At 37.1% G+C, this 15,017-nt stretch overlaps 2 protein-coding genes and 1 long non-coding RNA gene across 3 annotated transcripts; all 3 read left to right on the forward strand.

Moving 5' to 3' along the window:
• LOC108661099 lies at positions 801-3,328 on the forward strand. The gene is made up of 2 exons (XR_001926929.1): positions 801-1,329; positions 1,403-3,328. It is a non-coding gene; the product is annotated as an uncharacterized LOC108661099 (long non-coding RNA).
• LOC18603991 (histone deacetylase 6) lies at positions 5,078-8,449 on the forward strand. Its single transcript, XM_018118481.1, has 6 exons — positions 5,078-5,718; positions 6,331-6,771; positions 6,856-6,998; positions 7,152-7,242; positions 7,345-7,487; positions 8,123-8,449. Exons 1-6 carry the CDS (start codon positions 5,179-5,181, stop codon positions 8,175-8,177), a joined length of 1,413 nt encoding a protein of 470 aa, XP_017973970.1. The 5' UTR covers positions 5,078-5,178; the 3' UTR covers positions 8,178-8,449.
• Positions 8,566-14,816, forward strand: LOC18603994. Its single transcript, XM_018118592.1, is given in 3 exon segments — positions 8,566-8,668; positions 12,358-13,264; positions 14,312-14,816. Coding segments are annotated over 2 exon segments (999 nt in total). The 5' UTR covers positions 8,566-8,572; the 3' UTR covers positions 13,261-13,264; positions 14,312-14,816.

Here is a 15,017-nt window from a genome sequence, read left to right on the forward strand (position 1 = left end):
AAGAGAAGCATGGCTTCTTTAATAGCAAGCAGTTCAGCCAAACCTGCATCACCCCGACCAGTTGTTTAGAAAATTGAAGAAGAATCGTACCATAGTTATCTCTTAAGACTCTTCCTTCCATCCGCCGAGGTGTTAATTAAACTGAGATATTACTTGTCAATTAACGTGAATTGTGGCGATCGTGGATGAGATAAAGTCACCTGAAAGTAGAGAAGTCGATATAAAATTACAATAATATTTTAATAATAAAATAATAAAATAATATAAATTTATTATTTGTGAGTGACTAACACCGAGTAGTAACATCGAATGTCAGTTTAAAGAGTTAGATTTGGTTGAAGTGGGGGCGAGTACAAAATAATGTGAAGGAGATGGGATATTGATGGGATTCATGTGTCGTTATTAAATAAAGTATTAAAGATAAATATATATTTAAATATTATGAGAGTATTTGGGTGGAATGTGAAAATTGATTTTTTTCTTGTATGTGTGTAAAGGAGGAATAATAGAAAAGAATTGAAGACAAAAGAAAAAATATAATAAGTTAGACTTGATTTAAGGTAGCCCACGGTTATCATAGAGAACTAGGTGATGGATAGGCAATGCCAAATTAGTGGAAGACAAAAAGAATAAAAGGAAAACATGCAGCTAAATAATAAATGGTGTGAAGAACCAAGTGCATAAACAAATGAAAAAATAAGCTTGCATGAAAAATTATTACTTGCAATGTGAGGCCACGGATAGGACTAATTGGAATCAACTATTGCCAATGAAAGAAATGGCAATCGAACAAATGGAGGTTAAATTGGATTGCATGAGATGAAAAGGTTAAAAAACAAGAGACCGATGCATGTAGGATGAGGTGGCCTAGGGGAAATAGGATGAAGTAGACATAAAAGCACCAAAGTTTGGAGAATCAGCCCGACGGGAGAAAGCTTCAAGCTGTCGGCCACTTTAGTCTTCCATCCACCCAAGAGCTACACTTTAAGTTTCAAATGCCCCCATCTTTCACCCATGCTGAGAAAGTTATAGAACCCCATTTACATTTTAACGAGGCTCTCCATTCCTTCGATTTTCCTTACAATCCGAGAGCCAAAGTTCTTGAGTGAGCCGTGAGTCTTCAAACAAACCATATAATTCACTTAAGTTTGAAGAAATAAGAGGAGAAACCCGGTTGAAAGAATTTGAAAGAAAAAAAATTGAAAGCTTCAGCCAAGGAAAGAAAACTCCTGTGTGATTCATCAAAGCCAAAGCGAGGCTGCCAATCCATTTTTGGAAGTGATTGACGCCCCACAAATGGAAGGTTGATGCTGGAAACTTAATGTGTAGGTAAGGAAATTTTGATCTAAGCATTGAACAATTGGTTCAAAGAACTTATGCTTTTATGATCTTGTGGTGGCAGATTTGAAGAAATAGCTTGAGGTTGTGTTTAAGTTGACCCTTAAGCAAATTATTTTAGAGAAAGAAGTTGTTGCCCGTGAGGTTTCTTGTGAACCTGTGCTGGTAGCCTGAGAAAGGTGAGGGTTTATGAGTTTGTTGAATGTATGTAATTAAAGAATTGGCTGAGAGACTAATTAATTGTGCAGAAATGAGAGGCTCTTGGCTGAATGAAGTTGAAAATGAGTTGGAATAATTGGATTTAAGGTTGAGGGATAAGAACGGTGAGTGAAAACAAGACTTAAGTTTGAACCTTTTTATTGAAATTATATACGGAGAAATGATGATGAAATTCATTAATGCTCTTGAACCATTTTATTGTTAGGAGGTTGACATAGAAATGAGATAGCAATTGGAACTTATTAAATGAGCTGTTTAATTAAGCACTTGGTGCTAAATACAAGTTGCTGGAAACTTTCTAATTGAAACCTTTCATTTAGTGTTAACAAAATATTGGTGAGAAGTCCCATCATTTGAGGTGAGTGGACAATTTTATTTTTTTAAAGTATTATTAAATGGTGACTATGATATATTAAATGTGCTAAATATGCCCATTGTTTAGATATTATTCAATTACATTGAGTTTCGATGTTTATATTTGGATTGCAATTGGGTTGCATGAGCTGTTAGTGACTAGGAATGATTATTACGCTTGTTTTATACGTGTTGTCTTTGTGGGCATATCATAACTATTAAGCTGTTTACAAAATGGGAAACAAGCCCTTGAAATATGATGAGTTTTTTTTTTTTATACTCTGTTTTGAAGCATTCAAAATTCTATGCGTTACACTCCCGTATAAAGTCTCTAGAGTGGTCTTTAATGAGTTTTTCTAATCTACTTTGGTGGCAATTTTCATGATGCTTAAGTGAAATATTTTAATTATGTCATGTTAATTGATTTTCATATGTGATCTTACTATTTTAATGTTCATTGATTTTATGATGAATTTGGTTAGATATTGCTCACGATTTTCATGATTTAAACATGCATACATGCTTTCTGAGCTTATCATTGAATTGACTGTACTCATTTGAAATTCCATTGGATTATTTTGTTGGGTAAACCTTATGGATATAGGTCTTGTTACCACGCAAGATTTGTGTGGTCTCTATGCACAAAGTGGTGATTATTGATGATTGATATTTAATAATAAAAAGAGCCCTAAAGTCCCGACTTATATTTGGTGGCGTGAGGAGTTCCCACGAGTAGAGAAAGGAAGACTTAAAATCTCGACTTATATTTGATGGTATGGGGAGTTTTCACGAGTAAGTGTTGATGTTATTAATAGAAAAAAAAGAGCTTACGAGTTATATTAGACCTACTTGAGGATGCCCTAGTTGATATGTTTTTATTAATTGAGCATGACATTGCTATTATACTTGCTTTAAGAAAACTATAGCTGTGATTTATTTGTTTACATGACGTACCAAAAATTACTATCTTCGAAATTGTCATGGTTAATCATTTTGTCATGAGCATGAAATTTACACAATACCTTTGTGATTTGATTTTGAGTTTTAAACTTAAGCATCTTATATTGATTTGCACACGATTTATTATCTCTATACACAATTTCTCTCATCATACGTATTTATTATTGTTACGTTTTATCAAAAGCTCTAACCTAATGCTTGTTTCCTTTTCTGTCCATTCATTGAGTATGAAAGGCTCACCTCAACAAATTGATATGGCAGATAAGTAAACTTTGAGAGTAGTCGTTGTCTAGATGTCGAGTTATTTACGAGTTTAAAGAAGTAATGTAAAACTATTTTAGACCAAAGCCCTTGGATATTGTTAACTAAATTTGGAGCCGTATTATCCGAAATGTGTGGTATAAATAATTGATATTTTTTATTATGAATTTGATGTATGGTGAAGAATTAAAGTTGTAATTCTGGTGCATATTATTTTTATTCTAATGATTGTCATGTTTAAAGGAATTAATTGTAAGGTATACTTAGATAAAAGGCTTGCTAAGTTGTGTGGGCTTGCTCACAGGACTTGTGCACCGGTAACGACCGTTGGAGTGGGTCGTTACACCTCCTATATTAATTTCTCTTGGAGTCTCTCTAACAGTCCGGTCAACATTAAATTTCAATTGCCAAAGATGTGGATGTTTCCATTCCACTATCGATTTTCTTTTGTTGATGGAACTAACAGCAGCAACACCAAGCTTTGGATCATGGATCATATCTAAAATCATAACGTTTAGGTCAAATCATTTTGATTTAGCCCACCAGGCAATTCTTGTTTTGATGATTTCCATAACTTGCAACTTGTTCCATTAGTTACCATCGAAGATAATGTCATTTCAAAACAATCATAAGGACCATAAAATCCCAAAACAAAAAATGGCATTCTCCATATTCTTACAGACTTAGAGTTAGGACTGTCCTCATTCCAAGCACAGGAAATTTGTTTAGCATCCCCGATAGTTGACCAATGCAGCCCCTAGTCTCGACACCAAGATGACCAGATCTTCCTGCTTTCAAAACATGTAAAAAACAGGTGATTAACGGTCTCAGCTTCATTATGACTAAGGAAACAGACAACTGCATTATCACTACTAATTCCCCATTTAGCGAGCTCAACTTTAATTGGAGGTTGCCATTAATAACAAGCCAACATATGAACTCAACCTTGGGAGGAGCAAGCCCACTTCACACAGCTTTCCACAAATCCTTATTAACAATATCAGAACCATCAACACATCTAAAAAAATTCTTTTGCTGGGTAATTTCCACTAGAATCAAATTTCCAAATCAATTTATCTTGCAAACCAGAGCAAAGATATTTATCTTCAAGGAGTTGATTAAACTGAATCCACTGGCAATGTTCCCAACTGAATGTTCTCCTCCTTGGTCTCACTTCCCATTTCCAAACATTATCAACAGAGTAGCCTAAACTTGTAAGAGTAATACCATAATGAGGGTTAGTGGGGAAAAGGGAATCTATGATGTTTTTCCATAAAATCGAAACCTTCCAATTTCTAAAACTTGACACAAGAGTAGAGGGGTTCCCTCCATTTTTCTCGACCACCACTTTCTTTTATAAATTTTCAGATTCCGATCTATATCTCTGCATCTACTTATTAAGAAGGGTTTTATTTTTGAATCTAAAAGCAGTGATACCTTACTCGCCACTTACTCTTTTTTGTTTTTAATTATAAAACTGTAAGAGATATTTAGTTATATACACGATTGAAAATTTTAATTATTTTAAAAATTTATTTTTTTTAATTACGATCAAATTAAATGACTAGGTGAAATTATAATTCAATTATGTATTAAATACATTAAGTTATATATTTAATTAAAAAATAATTATTTTCTATGATGTTTTATTGGAGATAAACTTACCTCGTTAAATTTTAAAAATACTATTTATTTCTCGTAAAAATTACTAGTTGAACCAGGTTTACTTTTAACACTATCGATACCCTCATTTTGTTTTTTTTTCCCTTTTTTTTTGTTTTAATCAATTTCTTTAACACTAATTTTTTTTCAAATTGATAAAAAATAATTATTTTGACTAAATATAATTTAATACAATTATAATCAAGTAAAAAATAAATTAAAATATTTTAGTTTATAATTGAATTAGAATATAACTTAATTATTTCTTCTCAGTTCTCTCTTAACTCGCGAGTCTCTGCTCTATTTGCCCTTTTGGCTCTTCCCTCTTTCCACAAAGAGATATACCCAAAAAGCAAAAACAGTGCCTGGTTTGTGTCCGTACGAATGGAAGACTCCGCCGGGGGTGCGTCACTACCTTCGGGACCCGACGCGAAGAAGCGGCGGGTGACATACTTCTACGAGCCAACGATCGGCGACTACTACTACGGTCAGGGTCACCCGATGAAGCCCCACCGGATCCGTATGGCACACAACCTCATCGTACACTACTCTCTTCACCGTCGGATGGAGATTAACCGTCCTTTCCCCGCCGGCCCCGCCGACATCCGCCGCTTCCATACCGACGAGTACGTCGATTTCCTCAACTCCGTCAGCCCCGAGTCCATCTCCGACCCCACTTATTCTCGCCATTTGAAGCGTTTCAATGTCGGAGAAGATTGCCCCGTGTTCGATGGGCTTTTTGGGTTCTGCCAGGCCTCCGCCGGTGGCTCCATTGGGGCCGCCGTTAAGCTGAATAGAGGGGATGCCGACATCGCCATCAATTGGGCTGGTGGGTTGCACCATGCTAAGAAAAGTGAGGCTTCTGGGTTTTGCTATGTTAATGATATCGTGCTTGGGATTCTTGAGCTCCTTAAGGTTCACAGGGTAATATGATTTTTCTTTTTAGTTTAAGTTCCTTTTATTTATTTATTTTGATTAGTAACTATTGTTCCTATAGGAAATTAGGGTTAGTGAGCTTCAGTTTTTCTTTCTTCTTAGTATGCTCTTCACGGTTAGATAAATTTATGATTCTTTGCATTTTTCAGTGTTTAGAAGTGACCGCGGTTTTTACTGTGATTCCTGTTTAGGGCTTTATTTGCGAGTTGTAGCTTGAACTTTTTACTTCTAAAGGAGATATGGTAATTCTCTTGTGATGTTGTGTTTTGCAACTGTGGGAGGATGTGCCATATGATTTCTTTCACTGTCATTTAAATATTTGTTGAATTCCGTGGTGGAATTGCAAAACAGTGAAAGTCACGCTTAGATTTCTTTACCAAATGCAAATTCTTAATACTATTATATATGTAGTGTTTTATTGCGTGATTTTACTACTGTTCTTATGGTATTGCGCAAAGTTTTTAAAGACGTTATTCAGCAGTCGCTAGAATTCTTGTAACTTCTTACCCTTTTTTTTTTTCAAGAATGCAATATGTAATTATATTCATGATTTGTTGTTCTTAATAAACTTGTTTTTGAAACTTCAATGTCCTTGTGCAGCGTGTGCTGTATGTAGATATTGATGTTCATCATGGAGATGGTGTTGAAGAGGCATTTTACACCACTGACAGAGTTATGACTGTGTCTTTCCATAAATTTGGGGATTTCTTCCCAGGGACTGGGCACATCAGGGATGTTGGGGTGGGCAATGGGAAGCACTATGCTTTGAATGTTCCATTGAATGATGGGATGGATGACGAGAGTTTCCGGGGTCTGTTTCAGCCTATCATCCAAAAGGTCATGGAAGTGTATCAGCCAGATGCAGTTGTTCTCCAATGTGGAGCAGATTCATTGTCCGGTGACAGGTTGGGTTGCTTCAACTTGTCTGTGAAGGGACATGCAGATTGTCTTCGCTTCCTTAGATCTTTTAATGTTCCTCTAATGGTCTTGGGTGGGGGAGGCTATACTATCCGGAATGTTGCCCGATGTTGGTGCTATGAGGTCTCTCTCTCACTCACACACAATTTTTAGCAAAATATAGATGAAATATTGTTCCTCTAAATTGCCTCTTTTACTTCATCTCAGACAGCCGTTGCAGTTGGGGTGGAGCCTGATAATAAGTTGCCTTATAATGAATATTATGAGTATTTTGGTCCAGATTATACACTTCATGTTGCGCCTGGTAACATGGAGAACCTGAATGCACCGAGAGATATGGAGAAGATTAGGTCAGCTCAGACATCACATTTATCATTTTTGTTGTTTAGAGTAATATTTCATATGTTAAGAAGGGTTCTTTATCATCACTTTTAATATGATCATATTTACCTTCATGTAACCTTATGCTGATAGAATTTAAATTTGGTGTTCTTCTTTTTCAGGAACACACTATTAGAGCAGCTTTCTAAACTATCTCATGCACCGAGTGTACCTTTTCAAACAACACCATCCACCATCCAAGCCCCTGAGGAGGTTTCTAGCCTACAGCAAATTTCTTCATTTGTTTTTCTGTTTATTATCAGTGAAGATTTCTCTTTCTATTTTTATCTTACATGGAATATTGGTTGGATATAGGCAGAAGAGGATATGGATAAACGGCCAAAACCTCGCATATGGAATGGTGACGATTATGAGTCAGATCCTGAAGATGATGAGAAAACTCTATGCAGATTCTCAAGTTCTGATGCAAAACAGACTACAACAGATGCTGAAATGAGGTAAGGCGTTGTCTTTTAACTGTTTATCTTGGAAATGTTAGTGTTTCTTGTCCAAGATTGCATTGGGTAACCATAGTTGAAGATAATTTATTTTGTATAGAACAATCTTTTATTATCAATGAGGTCTAAGTCCTTATTCAGAGGCATCTAAGCATCTTGCATGCAGGTCTCTTCAGTTGGCTTTGATTTTTAATTCCTTTTTTGGTTTCAGTTGGTCTCTTTAATGTGTTTTAGCTTTTAGGATGTCACAGACTTGGTTAAGAAAAGGAAATTTCTGGGTTTGGCAAATGTAATTCATGTTACTGTATTAGTAGTTCCTTGGCCCAACACTTGCTTCTTCCATTGTCTCGTTAAGAAAGTCATCTTGCTTCACATGCGAGCATCCATCTTTCCTATTCTTTTTCCCACTCTTGGAGCATATTCGGCTTTGGGGCTTGTGTGGCTTGGGCTAAAGGCCCAGGCTTTTGATATATTGGTGGCAATGTGGGTGAGGGGCTCTAGATTTTGCGCAGATGTCTTAAATGTGGAAACTGCTAGTCTTTACTTGTGTGGGAGTGATAAACACATTTTGAGTGCCTTGTTAACTTTGTTGCTTTTGTGAGTTGTCTGAGTTAAAGTTTTTGCTGTGTCTTCAGGGATGTACCGGAAGACTTGAAAGAAGTGCAAGCAGAAGGGCAGCCAACATCCTGACGCTGAGGGAACTTCTGAGCTTCTAGATTTCATTGTACTTCATCTTTGTATAATTTGAACTTGAGATCTTCATTCAAATCAGGGCGTTTTTTTGACATTACTAGCAAGCATTCTTTGATCTTTTTGAATTAGGCATTAGAGTAGGAATTTTTAGTCACTGATGTCCCACCCTAATGTTTGGCAGCATGAAGTGTTAGAATCAAAGATACAATGAATACACAGACACAAGAGTATTAATATAAGATGAATTATCAAATACATGACTTTTCTCCCTTGATGGTACAATTGGCATCCCCTTTTATCTCCTTGTATATTGTCTCTGGTGATCAGAAACTGATCAAGATCGATATTCTTTCGGCTAATTGTTAGGGAGGTGAGAGATGTTGAACAAAGCGATGTTCCAATGCTCAATTTCCTACCAAATTCGACCGTTTATCCCTTATCCAAATCAAATTGCCCGCCACCCTCTCAAACCAGGCCTATTAACCCACCATTTCTTCCCTGCCTCCAAAACCGATCCATCTCCCTTTACCACCAACGAAATCAGGCCAAACCCATCAACCTAAACCCCAAACAAAGACCCAAGACGACGGCATCCCGATCGAGGACGTCAAAATCATTGCCAAATTCAAAACCAGGCACAACTATATCCGCGTTCTGGAAGTTTTTCGGCGAGCCGACCACTTTCAATTTCGTGAAGACTGCGTTCTGGAAGTAAGGATATCAATTTCGTGATAAAGATACTAAAGAAATTTCAAAGAAAATATCTAAAACGAAAATATTTATCTCATAATTTTTAAAGTCAAGAAATTTTTGAAGAAAATATCTGAAAGGAAAATATTTATCTCATAATTTTTAAAGTCAAGAAATTTTCGACGAGAAATTTGTGTGTACAGAGGAATAGTTCAAGTAAAGCTGCCTACCGATATTTCATTCCAGTTTCTTTGAAGGCTATAGACGTAAGGACTCAACCATAACCTCAGAGTCAAGAGTCAAACTTAGAAAATTTAGCCCAAGGTTACCTGTTTCCTTTATCCACCTTACACAATGTAGAAAGGATTGGGCAAGTTAGCTTATAAAAAGAATCCTTGTGCTCTAAATGTCCCAGAGTTCTATCAAAATATGAACCAGCAGTCTTCAAATTCTGTGATGAGTGGTTCTCTGGTGAAGTTGGCAACGGCACTAGTGCTGTTACTTCTCCTCGTGGGTGAACTTGCAGCGACTTCTGCTTTAGCTCCTTCAGATATTATTATTTTTCATTTTGATTTATGCCAAAGCTTGTTCGACTACTTTACCAGCTGTATTGATCCTTATTCTTCTTCTTGCGCTTGATTTCCTTCACATTTTATGATGCATTTACTGATGTTATTGACGTTATGAGGTAGAGATATATTTATTTATCGTGTCTCACTTGGTATTAGCACTTTATATGTTCTGAAAGGTCGAGAGAAGAGTCCATCTGACGTCCTTTTTGGTGGAAGTAGCTTGAGGATGTTTCCGGGCAAAGATGGCTACTCTAGGCGTGAAAGTCTGGTCATTTCTAGCTACAGAAAGTTTCGGAAATTAGGCAAGGTACAGCCCTCTCCATCATCACCCACCGGAAATAAACCAACATTTATGACAGCACCACCCACTCCGATACCATATTGACGATCTACATAGCCAGGGAAAGGAAGAACCAGAAGATGAACAAGAAAGAAAAATTCCATGTTTAGTGCTCTGTTTTCTGGATGTTATTCCATACTTAAAAGTTCAAGGTGAAGCTACACTCATTGTTCAAATCTTTTAGGATTGGATTTAGCACATTTTCTGCTTGTATTCGAAGTTTAAACTAATGACAGCAATCAATCTTGACCCATCCATCTCTGATCTTTGTTGTCAATGAGATTGAAGTACCATTTCTTTTTGGCAAAATACCTTTATCCTTAAGTTTTGATTTAAATTACACGAAGATTTATTAGTTTTGAAATGAACACTCCGTTTTAAAAGTGCAAAGATTATGAAAAAATTAAAATATATTTTTTAATTAATTTAAAAAATTATTATTATATTTTTTAAAAATATAAAAAAATAAAGAGCGCTGGTGTTCCTGTCACGGCTTAGAACTTTAGCCAAGTTTTGTGCGGCGTTGTTCGTGTTCGTAAGACTAGGCAAGACTAAATGAGGTTTATTGACGATTGGCTTGGAAATATAAAGTAAGTGAATATGAAGAAGAAAGAGATTGGAAAGAATAAATAAGTATTATTACTCTAATGAGAGAAAAACAAGGTACCTAAAATCTAAGTACAAAGTAAATTGCTTGATTCGACAAATTTGATTTGATTGCTTTACAATGACTCATAAAAATACTATTTATAATAACCTACTTTACTTAAACTTGGTGTGCAAGTAAAAGTAAATATGAAAGTATTTAACTTAGATTTCTTTGAAGTGCAAAAAAAGTAAAGTCCTAAAACTATATCTCCTTGATGAGCAAGTAATCAACAAGAAAAACTTTATTTTTAAAAAGTATTTTAGCTATTTTAGAATACTTTACTTGACTGCCAAGGCGACAGTTAATGAACCCCTGCATGTGGACCGGCTCAACAATCCATACGGACTCTAGTCACGAATCTGCAGACCATGACAACTCCCCTCCCTCTAAGGGAGCATCCCAAAGGACCTTCGGTGCTCCCATGGGGAGTCTTTTTTAATTTTTAATTAATAATAAAATAATAATAAAATTATATAAGATTAATTTAAAAAAAAAATAATTTTAAGACGATGATAAAACTCTATGCAGATTCGCAAGTTCTGATGCAAAACAGACTACAACAGATGCTGAAATGAGGTAAGGCTTTGTCTTTTAACTGGTTATCTTGGAAATGTTACTGTTTCTTGTCCAAGATTGCGTTGGGTAACCATAGTTGAAGATAATTGATTTTGTATAGAACAATCTTTTATCATCAGTAAAGTCTAAGTCCTTATTCAGAGGCATCTAAGCATCATGCATGCTGGTCTCTTCAGTTGGCTTTGATTTTTAATTCTTTTTATGGTTTCAGTTGGTCTCTTTAATGTGTTTTAGCTTGTAGGATGTCACGGACTTGGTTAAGAAAAGGAAATTTCTGGGTTTGGAAAATGTAATTCATGTTACTGTATTAGTAGTTCCTGGGCCCGACACTTGCTTCTTCCATTGTCTTGTTAAGAAAGTCATCTTGCTGCACATGCAAGCATCCATCTTTCCTATTCTTTTTCCCACTCTTGGAGCATATTCGGCTTTGGGGCTTGTGTGGCATGGGCTAAAGGCCTAAGGCTTTTGACATATTGGGGGGAATGTGGGTGAGGGGCTCTAGATTTTGTGCAGAGGTCTTAAATATGGAAACTGCTAGTCTTTACTTGCATGGGATTGATAAACATATTTTGAGTGCCTTGTTAACTTTGTTGCTTTTGTGAGTTGTCTGAGTTAAAGTTTTTGCTCTGTCTTCAGGGATGTACCGGAAGACTTGAAAGAAGTGCAAGCAGAAGGGCAGCCAACATCCTGACGCTGAGGGAACTTCTGAGCTTCTAGATTTCATTGTACTTCATCTCTGTATAATTTAAACTTGAGATCTTAATTCAAATCAGGGCGTTTTTTTTTAAATTACTAGCAAGCATTCTTTAATCTTTTCTAATCAGGCATTAGAGTAGGAATTTTTAGTCACTGATGTCCCACCCTAATGTTTGGCAGCATGAAGTGTTAGAATCAAAGATACAATGAATACACAGACACAAGAGTGTTAATATAAGATTAATTATCAAATACATGACTTTTCTCCCTTGATGGTACAATTGGCATCCCCTTTTTTCTCCTTGTATGTTGTCTCTGGCGAACAGAAACTGATCAAGATCGATATTCTTTCGGCTGATGGCAATGGACATAGCAAAGAAGTGTTCTTGTATCAGCTCCATTTTAAGGATGGCACAGCGCAGTGCGGAACGCAGTCTAGAAATTTGTCTGTCTAAGCGTTTTTCTGGATTTTCGCCTTATAAATTCTATATGCTGCTTGCACCTGGACCAAAAATGCACTGGCTATTGTTGGAGAGGTGAGAGATGTTGAACAAAGCCATGTTCCAATGCTCAATTTCCTACCAAATTCGACCGTTTTTCCCTTATCCAAATCAAATTACCCGCCACCCTCTCAAACCAGGCCTATTAACCCACCATTTCTTCCCCGAAGTGCCTCCAAAACCAATCCATCTCCGTCTACCACCACCGAAATCCGGCCAAACCCATCAACCTAAACCCCAAACAAAGACCCAAGACGACGGCATCCCGATCGAGGACGTCAAAATCATTGCCAAATTCAAAACTAGGCACAACTATATCCGCGTTCTGGAAGTTTCTCGAAGAGCCGACCACCCTTTCGCCGGCTCTAGACTCCTCCTCCTTGATTCCCCTGGAAACATCCACAGCATTTCGTTTCTCTTCAAATGACTCACCAACACTTACTTCGACGTTTTCGCCACTTTGCCTCCCGTTTTACCCCCCGGACCCGTTGGCATTCTCGGGTTCGGGGCGGGCTCCACGGCCCGTTTGATGCTTGAATTATACCCAGAGTTGATAATCCATGGATGGGAACTTGACCCATCTGTGGTTGCAGTTGGAAGAGAATATTTTGGCCTTGGAAAGCTTGAAAAACAATACCCAGATAGGCTTTACATTTACATCGGAAATGCATTGAAGGCTAGCATTAAAAACGGGTTTTCAGGCGTTTTAGTCGATTTATTCAGTAAAGGTAGTTTGATACCGGAGCTTCAGGATCCGAACACGTGGCAGAAGTTGAGGAAGAGTTTGAGAAAAGGCGGGAGAATCATGGTGAATGTCGGGGGTAGTTGCGTGGAGGCTGAGGATTCACGGAGACACGGGAAGGTTGTGATGGAAGAGACTTTGAAGGCGATGCACAGGGTTTTCGGTGACAAGCTTTTCGTATTGAATCTTGGGAATAGAAAAGATGATAGTTCCCTTGCTTTAACCGGCGAATTGCCGGATCTTGATGAGTGGAAGAAGGCGCTTCCGCGTTCTTTGAAGTGTTATGCCGATATGTGGACTCCATTTCATGGTTGATGTGGTATGTTCTGCTACTCAGTTCAGTTGTTTTTAACATGGTGGAAAAATCCTTTTAACACTGAATCTCCGCCCATCTACTGTTTGTGTTTATGCCTACCTCACCTGTTTTCTCTCATTTACATGGTTGATGTGGTGCCAACTGCATCATTGAATTTTGCTACCTACTGCATGAATTGAAATATTTAGGTTTATGAATTAGATTATTATTTCTTTAGCTCAAACATGCTTATCACGAGCTAAACAAGTATTGGAATAGTTACTGTTGAATTTGCTGCTAACAGTGTGAATCTGCCTAATTGGTTTGGGAAGCCCAGTGCACAAGGCTTCTGCAACATGGAGCCTGTTTTATCAATTGGCTCAACTTGTCATCTGCATACTTCCCCTTTCCTCTATAAGGATCTGTAAACCTCGATACTTGACATCAATCTGACGCAGAAACATTTTCTTATGGGTGTTCTATCTGTGCTCATTCACAAACTCTTCTCCTTGCATTAGACACTAGAGGAATAGTTCAAGCAAAGCTACCTACCGAAATTTCATTGCACTTTCTTTGAAGGCTATAGAAGTAAAGGCTCAACCATAACCTCAAAGTCAAAAGTCAAACTTAGAAAAATTTAGCCCAAGGTTACCTGTTTCCTTTATCCACCTTACACAATGTATAAAAAATTGGGCAAGTTAGCTTATAAAAAGAATCCTTGTGCTCTAAATGTCCCAGAGTTCTATCAAAATATGAACCAGCAGTCTTCAAATTCTGTGATGAGTGGTTCTCTGGTGAAGTTGGCAACAGCACTAGTTCTGTTACTTCTTCTCATGGGCGAACTAGCAGCAACTTCTGCTTTAGTTCCTTCTGGTATTATTATTTTTCTTTTTGATTTATGCCAAAGCTTGTTCGACTACTTGACTAGCTGTATTGATCCTTGTTCTTCTTCTTGCGCATGACTTCCTTCACATTTTACGGTGCATTTACTGATTTTGTTGACATTATGAGGTAGAGATATATTTATTTATCTTGTCTCACTTGGTATTATCACTTTATATGTTCTGAAAGGTCGAGAGAAGAGCCCATCTAATGTTCTTTTTGGTGGAAGTAGCTTGAGGAAGATGTTTCCGGGCAAAGATGGCTACTCTAGACGTGAAAATCTGGTCATTTCTCGCAACAGAAAGCTTCAGAAAGTAGGCAAGGTACAGCCCTCTCCACCATCACCCACCAGAAATCAACAAAAAATTATGGGCGTACCACCCGCACCACCCCCTCCGATACCATATTGACTATCTACATAGACAGGAAAAGGAAGAACCAGAGGATGAACAAGGAAGAAAAATTCCATGTTTAGTGCTCTGTTTTCTGGATGTTACTCCATACTTAAAAGTTCAAGGTGACGCTATACTCACTCTTCAAATATTTTAGGATTGGATTTTGCACATTTTCTTCTTGTATTCGAAGTTTAAACTTATAACAGCAGTCAATCTTGACTTATCCATCTGTGATCTTTGTTGTCAATGAGATTGAAGTACCATTCTAGCAGAAGAGAATCTCCTCTGCTGAGATCAAATACCCATGAAAGAACATAGTAACGATGTTGTCTGCTTCACAAGGGAATATAACAATAGAAATTCCATTGCAAGCAAATTCTAATCCCTACAAAGAGCAAGCATTAACATTGTTAATGAATAATCAATTAAAGCCAAGATATTCTCTCTAATAATTAAATTTTTCAAAGCTACATTGTAAGTGCTTGTGCAATTACCCAACA

The sequence above is a fragment of the Theobroma cacao genome, chromosome 3 (genome assembly GCF_000208745.1).
Source record: "Theobroma cacao cultivar B97-61/B2 chromosome 3, Criollo_cocoa_genome_V2, whole genome shotgun sequence".
In the NCBI taxonomy this organism is placed as follows: domain Eukaryota; kingdom Viridiplantae; phylum Streptophyta; class Magnoliopsida; order Malvales; family Malvaceae; genus Theobroma; species Theobroma cacao.